Source organism: Phycodurus eques, chromosome 1, assembly GCF_024500275.1.
Source record: "Phycodurus eques isolate BA_2022a chromosome 1, UOR_Pequ_1.1, whole genome shotgun sequence".
Lineage (NCBI taxonomy): Eukaryota > Metazoa > Chordata > Actinopteri > Syngnathiformes > Syngnathidae > Phycodurus > Phycodurus eques.
In genome coordinates this window covers 20,831,898-20,849,637 of record NC_084525.1, presented here as the reverse complement: position 1 = coordinate 20,849,637, position 17,740 = coordinate 20,831,898, and the positions used below count along the sequence as shown (strand labels likewise).

Genomic DNA, 17,740 nt, shown 5'->3' with positions numbered 1-17,740 from the left:
GTCTCCCTGCGGACAAATGTAAACATTTATAGTAGTTGTTGGAGGGATGCTAGTCTGCTTACTGGCTCTTGTGGGGTGCCCTTGAGCAAGGCACCGCTCCCGGACCATGAGGTGCAGCACTATTTGCGGGCCCCTTTCACTTTTTCGCTCCTTGCATGTCTGCATGTGTGTAATTTGCTTCTTGTATGTGGTGTGCAACACAAAAATATATAGCAGAGTGGGAATTAGATTTTCCCTTTGAGGGATTATAATTCATTCATCTTCCGTTCCGCTTCTCCTCACTAGGGTCGCGGGCGTGCTGGAGCCTATCCCAGCTATCTCCGGGCGAGAGGTGGGGTACACCCTGAACCGCTCGCCAGCCAATCGCAGGGCACATATACACAAACAACCATTCACACTCACATTCATACCGTGATTATAATTAGTTTGATAAATAAATTAAAAATAAAGATTTTTTTTCATAGTAGGTCATGAACTATGGAAGCCGTTTCCACCAGTAAAAGGGGAAGAAAAAAGAGGACGAGTAGCAGAACTGTGGAAAATAATGAGATACCATAATTATGATTTAGGCCAACAAACAATAACAAAGTTTGGCCTATGTTTGTGAACTTTGACCTATGTTTATGAATGTATTTGAATTGTCTCATGGTGCAAATGGGTTTTAATAGTACTTTCGTGTAAGGATGTTCGATACCACTTTTTTTCAGACTGATACGAGTAGGAGTATTCACTCTTGAGTATTCACTGATACAGATACCTAGTACCTGCTAGTACTTTTGATATATAAACTTGCAATTAACACAATGACAGATCATTGTGATCAAAGACCTTTCATTTTTTCTGACAGACATGATGATTCACCCATGGGTCAATACACTGCAGTGTAGCGCCAACCTCTGCTGAGGAGGCCATACTCAATGTCATTTTTTTTTTGCCTCAAGTATCGGTGGCTGGTATCGGCAGCCTTCACAAGTATCTAGTATCTAGAAATAAGGCCAGTATTGGCCCGATGCCGATACCTGGTATCAGTACTCGCTCATCCCTAGTTTCGTGTAACAATTGGACTCGAAAAAATCATTAATTCCTGTTTGAATGTGAAAAAACAATTCATTTCTAAAGCCCTCTGTGACTTTACAAAAGATTTTATTGCATCGTTGAGTCAAAAATCTAGAACGTAATGATTGTTTTCATGATTGGTTTATTCTTATTGTTAATTGTCATACAAAATGGGGTTTAAGAGCATAAATGTCATAGCAAAAACAGTAACATGGTCACATTCACACGCACGGCCACAGACGTCACATCACTCAGCATTATACAATTTGGCATTATACAATTTGGCGTTCATCAAACGATAAGAGAGAAATATTCTCAACATGGGCTGTCAGTACGGCACAATATGGCAGAGATACACTGTTACAATCGAGCAAGATACTGTATACTGTAAAACTCCACTGGAGTAAACGATTCATTAAAACCATCATCACGCAAAACCAGAGATCAAAGGTCGAATGGTGAATCACAGTCAAAGCAAAGAGACTTCTAGATAAGTGGGAGCTATGGCTTTCACAACGTCTCCATCAATATGATGAGATGTTGAGGAAGGAGCAAGGCTGGAAATGCATTCTGTATTTCTTACAAAGCGAGGAGGGGTTCGAAGTCTTCTACCAGGGCCTCCACACCACTGTGCCTCCATTGCTCTCCTGCAGCCTGGGGCCTCTGCTAGGCGAACCCCCCGGAGAGGAGCTGTGGTCCCTCCAGACTATCTCAGCCCGCAGCGAGGCCCCCGTGCTGCCGGGGGCCACTGAGAGGAAGTGCAGCGAGTCCCTCCAGCAGTGAGAGTAGCCCCGGCTGTATTCTCCGCCACTCATACTGGCGGAGGGCTGCAGCTGCTGCCTCAGAAAGCTGACAGTCATCTCCAGGATGTCAGCCTTTTCCAGCTTGGAGTTGGGTTCTTGCTTGTGGAATTCTTTCTCCAGGATGAGCTTGAGTTGCTCGATGCAGCTGTTGATGCGATCTCGACGCATTTTCTCCACGACGGGCTTTCTTAACTGAGCGGGGAGATAGCAGAGGAGAAACATGTAGGTCAGCGCAAAGGCATTTTTATCATGGGCCACAGTGTAGTTATGGTTTCTCTGAGAGGTCTGTCATGCCTCAAAGGTGTCATTATTTTACAACCCCAATTCCAATGAAGTTGGGACGTTGTGTTAAACATAAATCAAAACAGAATGCCATGATTTTCAAATCATGTTCAACCTACATTTAATTGAATACACTACAAAGACAATATATTTAATGTTCAAAATGATAAACCTGATTGTTTTTAGCAAATATTCATGAACTTAATCATTAATGGCTGCAACACGTTCCAAAAAAGCTGGGACAGGTAGCAAAAAAGACTGAGAAAGTTGAGGAATGCTCATCAAGCACCTGTTTGGAACATCCCACAGGGGAACAGACTAATTGGGAAAAGGTGGGTGCCATGATTGGGCATAAAAGAAGCTTGCCTGAATTGCTAAGTCATTCACAAGCAAAGATGGGGCGAGGTTCACCTCTTTGTGAACAAGTGTGTGAGAAAATAGTCGAACAGTTTAAGGACAATGTTCCTCAACGTACAATTGCACGGAATTTAGGGATTTCATCATCTACGGTCCATAATATCATCAAAAGGTTCAGAGAATCTGGAGAAATCACTGCATGTAAGGGGCAAGGCCGAAAACCAACATTGAATGCCCGTGACCTTCGATCCCTCAGGCGGCACTGCATCAAAAAACAAACGACATCAATGTGTAAAGGATATCGCCACATGGGCTCAGGAACACTTCAGAAACAAATGTCAGTAAATACAGTTCGGCGCTACATCCGTAAGTGCAACTTGAAACTCTACTATGCAAAGCAAAACCCATTTATCAACAACACCCAGAAACGCCGCCGGCTTCTCTGAGCCCGAGCTCATCTAAGATGGACTGATGCAAAGTGGAAAAGTCTTCTGTGGTCCGACGAGTCCACATTTCAAATTGTTTTTGGAAATTGTGAACGTCGTGTCCTCTGGGCCAGAGGAAAAGAACCATCCGGACTGTTATGGACGCAAAGTTCAAAAGCCAGCATCTGTGATGGTATGGGGCTGTGTTAGTGCCAATGGCATGGGTAACTTACACATCTGTGAAGGCACCATTCATGCTGAAAGGTACATACAGGTTTTGGAGAAACATATGGTGCCATCCAAGCAACGTCTTTTTCATGGATGCCCCTGCTTATTTCAGCAAGACAATGCCAAACCACATTCTGCACGTGTTACAACAGCGTGACTTCGTAGTAAAAGAGTGCTGGTACGAGACTGGCCTGCCTGCAGTCCAGACCTGTCTCCCATTGAAAATGTGTGGCGCATTATGAAGCGTAAAATACGACAACGGAGACCCCGGACTGTTGAACAGCTGAAGATGTACATCAAGCAAGAATGGGAAAGAATTCCACCTACGAAGCTTCAACAATTGATGTCCTCAGTTCCCAAACGTTTATTGAATGTTGTTAAAAGAAAAGGTGATGTAACACAGTGGTAAACATGACCCTGTCCCAGCTTTTTTGGAACGTGTTGCAGCCATAAAATTCGAAGTTCATGATTATTTGCTAAAACCAATCAAGTTTATCAGTTTGAACATTAAATATCTTGTCTTTGTAGTGTATTCAATTAAATATATGTTTAACATGATTTGCAAATCATTGTATTCTGTTTTAATTATGTTTAACACAACGTCCCAACTTCATTGGAATTGGGGTTGTAGGTGGCACACTTAAGCAAGACAACATATGTCTTGCTGAACGGATTCTGTACCAAAAGTGCGTATTTTTCTTCACTTTTAACTGATATTGACAAAAATTCTTTAACCAAACCCCTTCTTAGCATGTGTTGAAAATTCCCAACCTTGATTATACTTTACAAAAATCCCATGGCACAAGAAAAATGGCACAAAGTGTATGAATACTGAAATAATGATGATCTCATCTCAATTTACTCACAAATGGACTTACTCAGTATGAAATCTGGGTCTGTTCACAAAATCAGATATACTCACAAGAAGCCATGACTAGTATGAATGGCAACAGGTGGAAGCAAAGCTTTACTTTACCTTCTGTCACCTAATGGAAGAGCTTTTAATTGTTCTGTACCTGTCACAATACATCACTGGCATAGATAGATGGGCAAAAATATATTTGTAATTAATAAGTAATACTTTTCGGACAAGTTAAGTGAAATTGACTAATTTTCCCCAGCACTCTGGATTATCTCTCACGGCACACTGGTTGTGAATTTTTGAGTTAGTATACTAAATATGTTGTGATGTCCGGCTTGCGACAGGTAATGGCTAGGTATTGGTTCAATGGCTGGGAATCGAACCTGCGCCGTAAATATAAATATATACATCTAGATCCAAATTTGGTCGGTCAATTTTTTATTTTTTTACAAAGCCATACTGTTGGGGTCGGTGGGTATGTTATTTTTTCAAATTATTCACCAATCTAGTTTGTTGAAAACGGCAAACAAACATGCTGTTTTTGTGGTTTCCTTAAAAGCGATGGTTTTGGAAATGTGAGGATTCTGCCCAACGTAAGCAAATATATGTGCTAATATAAATGTATAGTATAAAAACATCATCATAGTATTACACATCAACAACAAATTGATGGATAACTAGTTTTGAAATCAGAAGACAAGGAATATTGTTTGTTGATCTATTGTTTATTTGTATTTTTTGATGTGACAGAAATGCTTGCAATAACGTTGTTATAAGTGAAGACAATTTGCAATTTTGCTTCAGATTTTAGCAAGAAACATGAAGGAGGCACACATGATTGAATTATAAAATTATGTGACTGCCCTGAGTTTGACACCTGTGCTCTATCATCACCTACATCTGCTGCTCAGTAATACATTTGAGAAAAGATCGGCTCCATGACTTACTTTGATGTTGTCCCTCTCAGAAATCCTGGCATGTTGCATGAAGGAGAAGTTGGAGGAGCAAGGCGCCATTTCTATCCAGGCGTAGAGGAGAAACTTCTGGCAGGATAGTAGTGTAGGCTCTGGTATCTGTGCGGAGGCTGCTCTTCATTTTATAGGTTCATATTAGCATAACAAAGGCATGTGGCTCAGGCCCGGCTGGGGTTCCCACACTCTGACCAGTGGGACTCCCAACACAACAATAGAAGAGACATCAATAACCCAGAGGTCATGTATCTGTGCCGGGCATGTTTCCCAAGATAAGCAATGAGTGGTAAAGCAGGGCACAGTAACTCATCGCACATTTATGGTCAAAATACAATAGTGGGGAGCTAAAAATTATATGAAGTGACAAACTTGGGGCTGCGGCTCGAAGAGAACTTTGCTGCCAGTGAAAGACCAAATGTCACCGTACTAAAACAACATAAAGTGCAAGTGTGGCAGTGGACCTGTAACATTTTCCAAGGGAATCTACCTACCTACCTACCTACCTACCTACCTACCTACCTACCTACCTACCTATCTATCTATCTATCTATCTATCTATCTATCCTATGATATCTATCATAGGAACCCTTTGGCATTTCTTAAATTTCTTCATAAATCGGTCATCAAATGTGGTCTGCTCTTCATCTAAATCACAAAAATAAATTAATTACACTAATACCACACATACAATTATATTTGTTGATATTTTTACAGCACATAACATGTACACATTTACAGGGCAGGGAGGACAAAGTAAGCAAACCCTTGGATTTAATAACTGGTTGACCCTCCTATGGCAGTAGTAACCTCAACCAAATGTTTCCTGTCAGATGTGCACAACAATCAGGATGAATTTTGGACCATTCGTCCTAGCAAAGGTTTTGGAGTTCAGAAAGAATCCTGGGATGTCTGGTGTGTATAGCTCTCTTGAGGTCATGCCACAACATCTCAGTCGAGTTGTTGTCAGGACTATGTATGTATGTATATATATATATATTTAAACCGCCATCACATCACAGAGAGAGAGAGAGAGAGAGAGAGAGAGAGAGAGAGAAGAGAGAGAAAGAGAGAAGAGAGAGAGAGAGAGAGAGCGAGAGAGAGAGAGGGAGAGAGCGAGCAAGTGCGAGAGGGAGATTTTATTTATTATTTATTTGGCCACTAACTTAATTGCTACACGAAATCTTTCACTACTTAACGTTGTATAAAACACTAAAGACACAGGTACTGGCTATTGTTAACAGGGCACTTATATATGTGTACTTGCGTGTCGATACTCACTTTTCATTATAGCACAGCCAAACAAACTTACAATTCTGTACTGACACTATCTTCTACCAACTGCATCGTATGTTTCGCACCTCCAGCCACTGTGACATTACCACCCATGCACAAATCATGTGACAGCTCAAATAACAATAAAACACACATGAAAAGGAAACTAAGAATGCTTAAGATAACCAAATTTAATAGATTAATAGAAAAATACTTTCAAATTCAAAATGTGTGTGAATTCTGGCTTCTCCTTCAATTTTTCCCTTCAATGCAATTCCTGTCTCTTCGTGCATACATGTTTAGTTGTGTGGGTGTGGTTTTCTAAGCAAGAAATACACTTTACAAGGCAAATCTTTGTACAGTGCCAATAAACTCTATTCTATTCTGTTCGATTCTGTTCTATCAAAACTATATTACGCTATATTCTATCAAAACTATATTACGCTAGCAACATTTAAGCAGCAAACACATCTTTTCCAGTTATTGCTCTTATTTTGAAACTCAAAATTTCGCCACTTCTGGTCAGTGGCAGAACTTGACGATTGCCCGGGAGAAATTGAATAATTGCACGTCACATATGCGCAAATGACGTAAATTAGACTCCTCAAACAACATTACACACATGCATCACTCGGGGCGTTCTTGGTAGCCCTGTTGATTGAATCTAAAATCTGATTGGTTGAAAAAAATAATAAACAGCCATTACCCTCGTGTGTGGCATGGGCCAGCATTTGCATTGAAGGCCCTGGGCAGATTACACTTATTTACATGGCAACACATAGAAGATGAAATCTGATTAAACCCCCCCCCCCCCCCCAAAAAAAAATTAAAAATCCACACATGACTGGAAGCTAGACAGCCAAGACAAACACTATAAAATGAAGACAATAGACTGTTCGAAAAACAATAAACCATATTATGATATATTAACTTTAATACATATTAATATATATCTATCCATCCATCCATTTTCCATACCGCTTATCCTCACTAGGGTCGAGGGCGTGCTTGAGCCTATCCCAGCTATCTTCGGACGACAGGCGGGGTACACCCTGAACTGGTTGCCAGCCAATCGCAGGGCACATCTAAGCAAGCAACCATTCACACTCACATTCACACCTTATTGCAATTTAGACTTTTTAATTAACCTACCATGCATGCTTTTGGAATGTGGGAGTAAACCACAGTAGCCGGAGAATACCCACACAGGCACGGAGAGAACATGCAAACTCCACACAGATGGGCCCGGGATTTGAACCCCGGTCCTCAGAACTGCGGGGCAGATGTGCTTATATATATATATATATTTTGGAATGTGGAGTTTTCAGACCCCCTTAAAATTTGACCCCCTCTTTGTTATATTGCAGCCATTTGTTAAAATCATTTAAATTCATTGTTTTCCTCATTAATGTACACACAGCACCCCATATTGACAGAAAAAAAACGTAATTGTTGAAATTTCTGCTGATTTAGTAAAAAAAGAAAAACTGAAAGATCACACAGCCATTTGCTGTGACACTCATATTTAACTCTGGTGCTGTCCATTACTTCTGGTCATCCTTGAGATGGTTCTACACTTCGTTGGAGTCCAGCTGTATTTGATTATACTGATTGGACTTGAGGAAAGCCACACCCCTGTCTATATAAGACCGTACAGGTCACAGTGCATGTCAGAGCGAATGAGAATCATGAGGTCAAAGGAACTGCCTGAAGAGCTCAGAGACATAATTGCGGCAAGGCACAGATCTGGCCAAGGTTACAAAAAAATGTGTGCTGCACTTAAGGTTCCTAAGAGCACAGTGGCCTCCATAATCCTGAAATGGAAGACATTTTGGACGATCAGAACCCTTCCGTCCGGCCAAACTGAGCAATCGGGGGAGAAGAGCCTTGGTGAGAGAGGTAAAGAAAAACCCAAAGATCACTGTGGCTGAGCTCCAGAGAGGCAGTCGGGAGATGGGAGAAAGTTCTAGAAAGGCAACCATCACTGCAGCCCTCCACCAGTCGGGGCTTTATGGCAGAAGGGCCAGACAGAAGCTTCTCCTCAGTGCAAGACACATGAAAGCCCGCATGGAGTTAGCTAAAAAAACACCTGTAGGACTCCAAGATGGTGAGAAATAAGATTCTCTGGTCTGATGAGACCAAGATAGAAATTGTTGGCCTGAATTCTAAGCGGTATGTGTGGAGAAAACCAGGCACTGCTCATCACCTGTCCAATACAGTCCCAACAGTGAAGCATCGTGGTGGCAGCATCATGCCGTGGAGGTGTTTTTCAGCTGCAGGGACAGGACGACTGGTTGCAATCAATGGAAAGATGAATGCGGCCAAGTACAGGGATATCCTGGAAGAAAACCTTCTCCAGAGTGCTTAGACCTCAGACTGGGCCGAAGGTTCACCTTCAAAAAAAGACCCTAAGCACACAGCTAAAATAACGGAGTGGCTTCAGAACAACTCCGTGACTATTTTTGAATGGCCCAGCCAGAACCCTGATTTAAACCCAATTGAGCATCTCTGGAAAGACCTGAAAATGGCTGTCCACCAACGTTGACCATCCAACCTGACAGAACTGGAGAGGATCTGCAAGGAGGAATGGTAGAGGATCCCCAAATCCAGGTGTGGAAAAACTTGTTGTATCATTCCCAGAAAGACTCATGGCTGTATTAGCTCAAAAGGGTGCTTCTACTAAATACCGAGCAAAGGGTCTAAATACTTATGGCTGTTTGAAATTTCCGTTTTTCTTTATTAATAAATCTGCAAAAATTTCAACAATTACATTTTTTTTCTGTCAATATGGGGTTCTGTGTGTACATTAATGTTGAAAAAAAATGAACTTGAATGATTTTAGCAAATGGCCGCAATATAAAAAAGTGAAAAAGGGGCGTAACCTGTGTGTGTGCGTGTGTGTATATACATATACGTGTGTGCGTGTGTATAGAGGAAGTCCTCGATTTACGAAGGAATTCCGTTCCTACGCTGGCGACGTAACACGAATTTCCACTTTGGTCGGATTTCACCGTTAAAGTCGAAATTTACAGCGAAATACTTGTGTTCCGGGTATTGTCCCACGTGATTGTGACAGCAAGCTCAGTGTGTGTGGGTATGTGCGTCGATGTGCGAGTGAGACGGGACTGCGAAGGAGGAAGGAGTGCGCTCCGGTGCGAGTGTGTACAGTGGCAAGTGGAGTAACGGCGACCAGGTAAGAGTAGCGATTAGCGGAGGACCCGTTGACGTTGAATGGGCAGAGGAGCAAATAAAGCCATTAAAGCAGCAAATCGGTGCTTCGTGCCTTTATTGGAGAGAAAGGAGTTAACCCCTGCGTCTTCCGACCACAGTCAGGTGACCGTAGCAGGAAAGGTTAACACTTCGTATAAAGAAACTAAAATACATTAAAATTAAAAAATAAGATGCTGTACTTACCATTACTGCTGAGAGTGTGAAAAAAGGCAAAGATACTCCCGGCGCACAAACACAGACAAGCACTATGCACTAGCTAAGCAGAAACACGATGGCGCTGGGACAAAATGGCGGACGAGGCACGGGCGTCGTAAAGTCGAAACGTCGTACGTCGAGTGCGTCGTAACTCGAGGACTTCCTGTATATGTATATGTGGAGTTTGCATGTTCTCCCCGTACCTGGGTGGGGTTCCTCAGGGCACTCCGGTTTCATCCCAAAAACATACGTGGGCTAAATTGCCCATAGGCGTGAATGTTTGTACTGGACAGAGCCAACGCCAGTCCATCGCTGGTCCATGACCCCACTACCGGCTAATACATACTAGCCTAGTCGCGAGTGGGAGTCTTTTCCTCCTCTTCTTTACATACTCTTATTTTCAAGGTTCTTGGCTATTTGGTGTCTGGACCTTATGTCGCATGATGATATTTGCAGCGCCAAACCAGTGCCGGCCGGCACACTTTGCCTGCAGGTGGTGTGGTGACGTGACATGTCACATTAGTGTCAACTAAATGGCATTATCAGCGCTCCTTAGAGAGAGTAGTGGAGTAGCTGTACTGTAGTAATGGAGTAGGCCCCCTCGATATGGGTGTTCAGTGTGAGTAGGCCTGTGCGCCCACTTTCCCACCAGTTCCCACCATCAGGCTCAATGCACTACAAAGGCCCCGAGCCGCTCCTCCCTGCTCAACTGGGAATGTTAATTGATCTTTTGTGGTGGCTGGGCAGAAGCACACGCGCGCGCACACACACCCACGCGCACACTCACAGACACACAAAAATACACGCGATCTCTGCACCATCTGCGTCGAGTCAACTGTCTTCATTGCAACGACCCCGAATCTGTCTACCTACCCATCCATCCATCCATCCATCCATCCATCCATCTATCTATCTATCTATCTATCTATCTATCTATCTATCTATCTATCTATCTATCTATCTATCTATCTATCTATCTATCTACCTACCTACCTACCTACTGGCTCTCAGCACATAAACGTTCTCTTCAGTGTGGCCTCCAAAGACACAATAGTTTCTTTATGTGTCATCTTCTTTATGTCTTCTACATTGCTTGGCTGTCTTGTTTGGGCCTGCCGGAGGTCTCTATTTTTGCCCACAAGTGTGTGTGAAGACGAGTTCCCCTCCCACTTGCACATCTTCAGAATTCCTGCCATAAAGTGGGGCTGGTCGGCAACAGAGAGAGTCTTCACGTCAAGCCATCCCTCTGTGAGTGCGCTCTCTGTCGTTTCCCACAGTCCGTGGCCATTCAGCTCGGCCCCTGGGCAGGGACAATGGAAGTGTGTCTTGTTACACATCACATTAGCTACGGTGTTTGATCTCTTGTTGGAAGTGGGTGGTGGGGGGGGCTCAGGTCTGTCGGGCCATCTGGCTTGGCCAACTAGACCCTGAGAAAGTCCCAGGAAAGGAATGCCACATTCCAAACACAAGTTGTACATGCGCGCGCACACACACACACACACACACACAAATAGTTGGCAAAGACTTTAGTGGCACTTGACACATAATTCAAGCACGAGACAGCACGCCCCGACCACCACAACACAAGTGGGACGCACGGGGCGGGGGGCGGGGGTCACCCAATGTGCACCAACCAGATGAGAATTGCATGAGAACACAAGCTTTTTGGCAGCAGACACCTGCAGTGAAATCAAGTATACGGGTGCAACTCACATTTGCGCGAGTTGGGAAGGGGGCTTTCCATAGCCACCAACAATGTTCGGCACTTGACTGCATACTAAAAGCAGCTCACAATAATTAATTCAAGTTCATGATCCAGTTTTTACCCCTCTGGCAGCTCATTGTTTTCATTTCATTGCCTTCGTTTGGCAGTGACAGCAAAAATGATCTTGTGTCAGTTTTCCTGAAATGTTATAAGGCCAAAATATTCAAATAAACACTGTTTATGTCAAACTGGTAACTCAATTACTAACCATTTCAATCAATATTCAGTGAACTACCTCACACAGATCGATGACATTTTACTCATTTTACATTTCAAATAACATTGTATTTATTTATCCTTCAAACGGGTCAAGTTAGGGCAGCACAGTCCTCTAGTGGTTAGTAAGTCTGCCTCACAGTTCTGAGGTTCTGAGTTTGAATCTCACCTCTCCATATTTTCTTGGGAGTTTTCTCTAACTTCATCTCTCATTCCAAAAACATCCACATTAGGTTCATGACTCCAGATTGTCCAAAGTTGTGAATGTGAATGTGGAGTTTGCATGTTCTCCCCGTACCTGCGTGGGTTTTCTCCGGGTACTCCGGTTTACGCCCACATCCCAAAAACATGCATGGTAGGTTCCTTGAAGTCTCTAAATTGCCCCTAGGTGTGAATGTGAGTGTGAATGGTTGTTTGTTTATGTTTGCCCTGCAATTGGCTGGCGACCAGTTCAGGGTGTACCCCGCCTCCTGCCCGAAGATAGCTGGGAAAGGCTCCGGCACACCCGCGTCCCTTGTGAGGATAAGCGGCTTGGAAAATGGATGGATGGATGGACGTTCTGTCGTGTACCGCAGTCAACTGAGGACCCCGTCTCCAGTAAAATATTCAAAATGCATGCCACGTTCGACTTGACCTATTTGGAAAATAACATTATTTCGACATTTCTAAAAAGAAAAGATCAGTGCCAAGATAAGTGACAATTTGTAGCGGTATTTTGTGCAATTATGGAAGCTAATTTTACTTTATTAATTTTTCTACATGAAGTTGTCATGTTCCCCCTCGGTTTAAGGTGCTCTGAGAGGCATTTTGAACATGTAAGCACGTGTTTTTATGCTTAAAAAGACAGTATGATATTCATATGTTTCCAAAGGCTATTTTTGAACAATTTATGTTCATTATTGTTCTTCTCTTCAGTGAAAGTGGGTTGCGACTTGGCGGCAAGAACAAAATGCGGGTCCCAGGGTGACAACCGTTGAGAACCACTGGCGCAGTCGGTGCGCGATTGACTTGCGATGAGTCAAGGGTGTACCCTGCCTCTTGCCCAAAGTCAGCTGGGATATGCTCCAGCTCACCCGTGACCCTGATGACGATGAGTGCTATAGAAAATGCATGGGTGGGTCAATTCGACCCAACACATAACAGGAAGGTTCACGTAAAAAGCATTTGACGAAAACAGCAATATGAAATAATGGTACAATTAATTGATTCCCAACAAGTGTGCTGCGGCATATTAGTCTGTCATATTTATTTACAACAAATAATGTCAACATGTTGCATTTATTCAGCAGAATACAAGCTTTGTGTTCAACTAAACCGGCCCAGATTTCACACGAAGTAATCAAGTCGTGAGTAAATTGAGAAAAGATCATCATTATTTCAGTATATACTTTTTTGAGTACATACTTTTTCTGACATTTTTGTTTTGTGATATATTTTCTAATAAAATGTTGGCAAACATTGATATAGTGTGTAATAACATCCTATATAAATTACCCAGACATCTGCTTTGACACAGTTGCCAGTGTTTCCTTGAGCACATTGTGCAACAAATGCTGATTTCATTGTGTCATCATTTTAATCCTGTGACACTTTCTGGAATAAACACGTGAAGAGTATAGGATTTGCAAGCTTTTTATTTATTTTCTTCTCAGGGAAGCACAACATTCCTTTTCAAAAGGCATTCAAAGTAGAACATGACAATCATCCATTCTGAACAATAGAATTGTAAAGACATGTAGATGTGTTGTCGAACATAAAGCCATACACATAGTGACAATAGTGTTAAATCAAAATAGGATTTACAGCACGAGTAAATCCATAGGATGCATTGCAGGACGCTTAACTGATACACAGTATCAAAGACAAAGAATTCTTCAATAAATCGGAACCCAACGTGGGTGCGATGTCACAGTCAATACACACGGTCACACGGTGACGATGGAAGTCGTTCAGTAAAACCTTAACCTCATCAAATCCTCCCAAAGGAATACTGGCAGACGGCGCCTATTTGGCCACCCAGTGACCCAAAAGAACTTGACTTCACAGAGTCTTTACCTTGTGGCTTGTGGTCGTCAGCATTTACCAGGGCCTCCACAGGGCAACACCAGCCGGGCTGGCACCCTTACAGGAGCTGAGAGGTGAGCCCGGGGGCGACGGGGTTTTCGGAGCGCCCCTGTTGGTCCCGCTGGACGCCTGCAGGTCTTGGAAGTGTCCGAGCAGTCGCCTCTGGGCCGGGCTCTGGACCTTGCAGTGGGAGAGGAAGCTGACGGCCTGATGAACACAGTGGGCGTAGCCGTTGGAGGAGGAGGAGGGGATACGCTGCCGCTGCTGCCAGCTCCTCAGGTAGCACACGGCCATCTCCAGGATGTCGGCCTTCTCCTGCTTGGAGTCGGGCTGCTGCCGGAGGAACTCGGGGCCCAGCAGGGACTTGAGCTGCTCGATGCTGGTGTTGATGCGGTCTCGCCGCAGCTTCTCCACCATTGGCTTTCTCAGCTGAAAAAGACAGCGTAACCATTGAGCCCCCAGGAACTGTTGAAGGTTTACAACGACACTTGGTTCGTTTCAAGAGAGACGCCCAGTGAGGAATGCGGTTTACCTTGTGAACTGAAGTCTCCTTGAAGAAGTGACCCGGTCCGTAAACAGTGGGAGCCATGGTTGCAGCCAGGTCTGCTCGCTCTCCAAGTGTGAGCTGCCTTCCTCTCTGCCTTCTCCTTGTATTTATACATGCCCATCTCCATATGAATGTGTGGGTCTCTGGCTCAGCTGAGGTTCTCACACTCCCCGAGCCAATGGGAAAGCCGGGAAGGGCTCAGAGGAACGCAGTCAGGGCCGCCACATGCTCAATGAAATGTTTATGGCCCCAGGGACAATGGAGCGTGTCTCCGGGGAGCAGGTGGGGGGATAGATTGGGAGAGAAAAGAGTCGTGGTGGGGCGCTGGAGGTGGACGTAGGTGGGGGGGGCGGAGACGGGGGACATGACGGGCGGGGGGGGGTGGGGGTTTACTGACCCATTGCTTGTCTTGATATGGGAAAGTGGTGACCCTCAGAGGGAAGCACGCCACACTCCCGTGATGTAATGACACACAGTCAATTTGACAGTGTGCGCACGTGGCGCATAAAAAAAAAAAATCGCTTTCTTATACCTGTGGATGGATGGATGAATAAGTATTTGTTGCTTCCACATTTGAGCTACAGGGTTAGATGGTGGCAGTAAACTCAACTCACAGGACAACAAGCTGCCATTTGAAAAAGGAAGAAGAAAAAAAGGCTTTAAGCTGTTTAATTCCATCCAAAGTTAACATTTATCCATCCATTTTCTGAGCCGCTTCTCCTCACAAGGGTCACGGGAGAGCTGGAGCCTATCCCAGCTATCTTTGGGCAGGAGGCGGGGGTACACCCTGAACTGGTCGCCAGCCAATCGCAGGGCACATACAAACAAATAACCATCCGCACTCAAATTCACACCTATGGGCAATTTAGAGTCTTCAATTAACCAACCATGCAAGTTTTTGGGATGTGGGAGGAAACCGGAGTACCCGGAGAAAACCCACGCAGGCACGGGGAGAACATGCATACTCTACACAGGCGGCGCCGGGGATTGAACCCAGGTCCTCAGAACTGTGAGGCAGACGCTCTAACCAGTCGTTCACCGTGCCGCCAGTTAATGTTTACTGTCAATTAAATATAAACAAAGAGAATTAAATGTTGCGGATTTAAACAAGTGTCCCTGTTGGTGTAATGGTACACTCGCCTGACTTTGGTGCAGGCAGCGTGGGATCAGTTCCCACTCAGTGTCAGTGTCTATATGTGCCCTGCGACTGACTGGCGACCAGTTCAAGGTGTAGTCCGCTTTTCGCCGGAAGTCAGCTGGGATAGGCTCCGGCACCCCGTGACCCTAACCAGGATAAGAGGTGTTGAAAATGGATGGATGGATTTAAACAACTGCATAACTTTGCCTTTGAGTCCACGATCTTAATGCTAAGACATCAGGGCCAAATTAAGAAATATACTTTTGGACAATTTAATAACGTAAACTAACATGCATAATATTCTCTTAGAAAGTTTTGCGTGTTATTGTTGGAGCTGCTGTAGTTGTTTCATCCAGATGTTATCCACATTGGCAAAAATGGGGACTTGAATCATTGTGACTTGGACTCCAAGTTGACTCGATTCACTGTTTTGATGACACGAAAACTTGACTTGGCTGGATTACACTTGCAAATGTGTGAGTGACTTTGTCCCATCTGTAAATGATATGGACTCTTAGGTAATCACCCTCATGTCAAAGATTTAGTAGCAAATCTCTTTTAAGACAATGTCACATAGAATTAGGCTAAGAGGTCCTAGAGCAGGGGTGTCAAACTCATTTTTTGTCACGGGCCACATTGATTGTAGTTACGGTTTCCCTCAGACGGCCGTTATGACTGTGAAACCATAAAAATCTTTAATCGCCTCATCATATTTACACACGAAATGTATGAACTAGTTTTGGAATCAGAAATCAAGAGTAATGGGTTTTTCAACTATTATTGTTTGTTAACACAAAAATGCTTATATCTCAACATTATCATTTATGATATATGACAATTTGAAATTTTGGTACAGATTTTAACAAGAATCATGGAAGTTAACGCACATGATTTTCCCTTTGTGGGCCACTTAAAATCTTGGCGGGCCGGATCTGGTCCCCGGGCCTTGAGTTTGACACCTGTGTCCAAGAGAAACGGCGGCACGGTGAGCTACTGGTTAGCACATCTGCCTCACAGTTCTGAGGACCGGGGTTCAAATCCCAGCCCCGCCTGTGTGGAGTTTGCATGTTCTCCCCGTGCCTGCGTGGGTTTTCTCCGGGTACTCTGGTTTCACACACAAAAATCCAATCCAATGAAGTTGGGAGTTTGTTCAAATATTATTCAAAATCAATAGAAATCGGGGAGGGCCGTCCTTTATAAAATGATGTCATCAGTGCTGCATTTTTTTTGTACCTGCTGATTGAAATGCACAAACGACACATAAACCAAATGTCATATCTGCTGTTATTTGTCGCTGTTGGACATCAACACATAAAGCAAATGTCATATTTGCTCTTATTTGTCGTCGTTGGACATCGACACCAAATGAGCGTGAGAACAGTGCAAACTGACTTATATGTGTCAGTGGGTCCCTTTGAAAAAGTGTACGTGCGAGTGCGTACTTCACAGTAGACGGCAATGTGTAAACACACACTAAGCGTCCACACACTCCCAGCACAAGCTCACGCATCCGACACACTCCTGCCTGCTCCCCCGTTCCCATGGCCTGACACACTTCTGCACTATGCCTCTCACTCACACAAACACACACACAGGCTGCAGCTGGCCGTGTCTTGGTCACACGCTTCTTTCCCCTGCCTTGAGCTGAACGTGGGAGATGAGGTGCTTTCGAGCTTCCCACACTACAGCGTTAATGACACTGAGGCCGCCCACACAAAGGAAGTGTGCCCTATTCAACAGAGATATTGAGTGAACAACCCCCCCCCCCCCCCCCCCCTCCAAAAAAAAAAACCCAACACACACACACACAGAGGAACACAAGCTTATCAACAGGGCTTCCAGGCAGACCATCTGGACTCATGGTAAGCTTTTGTGAATTTGGGAGACGTTCACCGTGAGAACTGGAGGCTGAAATAGAGACTGAGTTAAAGAATATACTTTGTGCGTGTGTGTGTGTGCATGCATGGTGAGAGTTGTGTATGTTCGGTGATGTTTGCTGTACTTTCCCCGACGGTTAGAGGTGACAAAAAAAAATACAGCAACATTTTAAGCCTCCTGTTATGTTGAGGGTCAGAAAGACCCATTTAAACCATCCTGTTGTCTGTTTCTTACCAACGATGGTCATGAGTCAACGTGAGCCACTTTATGTTTACTCATTAAACAAGTAAAATAACACAATCAAAATTAATTATTTATTGATTTTTAAAGTGGGGAAAATATGGCCAGCAGAATTAATTTAATCATAATTCTAAAATCGTTAGCGTAATAGCATAATAGCTTAAGTCATTTTGGGGGGATTTTTTGAAAACGATAAAAAACAACAACAAC

At 43.8% G+C, this 17,740-nt stretch overlaps 2 protein-coding genes across 2 annotated transcripts; both read right to left on the bottom strand.

The window, feature by feature from the left end:
- Positions 1–1,664: 1,664 nt before the first annotated feature.
- On the bottom strand, positions 1,665–5,129 carry her12 (hairy-related 12). The gene is given in 3 exon segments (XM_061688232.1): positions 1,665–2,051; positions 4,961–5,044; positions 5,046–5,129. Coding segments are annotated over 3 exon segments (555 nt in total).
- Positions 5,130–13,496: 8,367 nt separating this feature from the next.
- LOC133408648 (transcription factor HES-5-like) lies at positions 13,497–14,339 on the bottom strand. Its single transcript, XM_061687802.1, has 2 exons — positions 14,260–14,339; positions 13,497–14,156 (listed from the first exon to the last, which is right to left on the bottom strand). Exons 1-2 carry the CDS (start codon positions 14,314–14,316, stop codon positions 13,743–13,745), a joined length of 471 nt encoding a protein of 156 aa, XP_061543786.1. The 5' UTR covers positions 14,317–14,339; the 3' UTR covers positions 13,497–13,742.
- Between the last annotated feature and the right edge of the window lie 3,401 nt (positions 14,340–17,740).

Excerpts from the sequence above, each read along its gene's own strand:
- LOC133408648 (XM_061687802.1), bottom strand. The coding sequence starts at position 14,316 with ATGGCTCCCACTGTTTACGGACCGGGTCACTTCTTCAAGGAGACTTCA. Across the intron at positions 14,157-14,259 it reads AGGAGACTTCAGTTCACAAG|CTGAGAAAGCCAATGGTGGA; the intron begins GTAAACCGCATT and ends TGTCTTTTTCAG.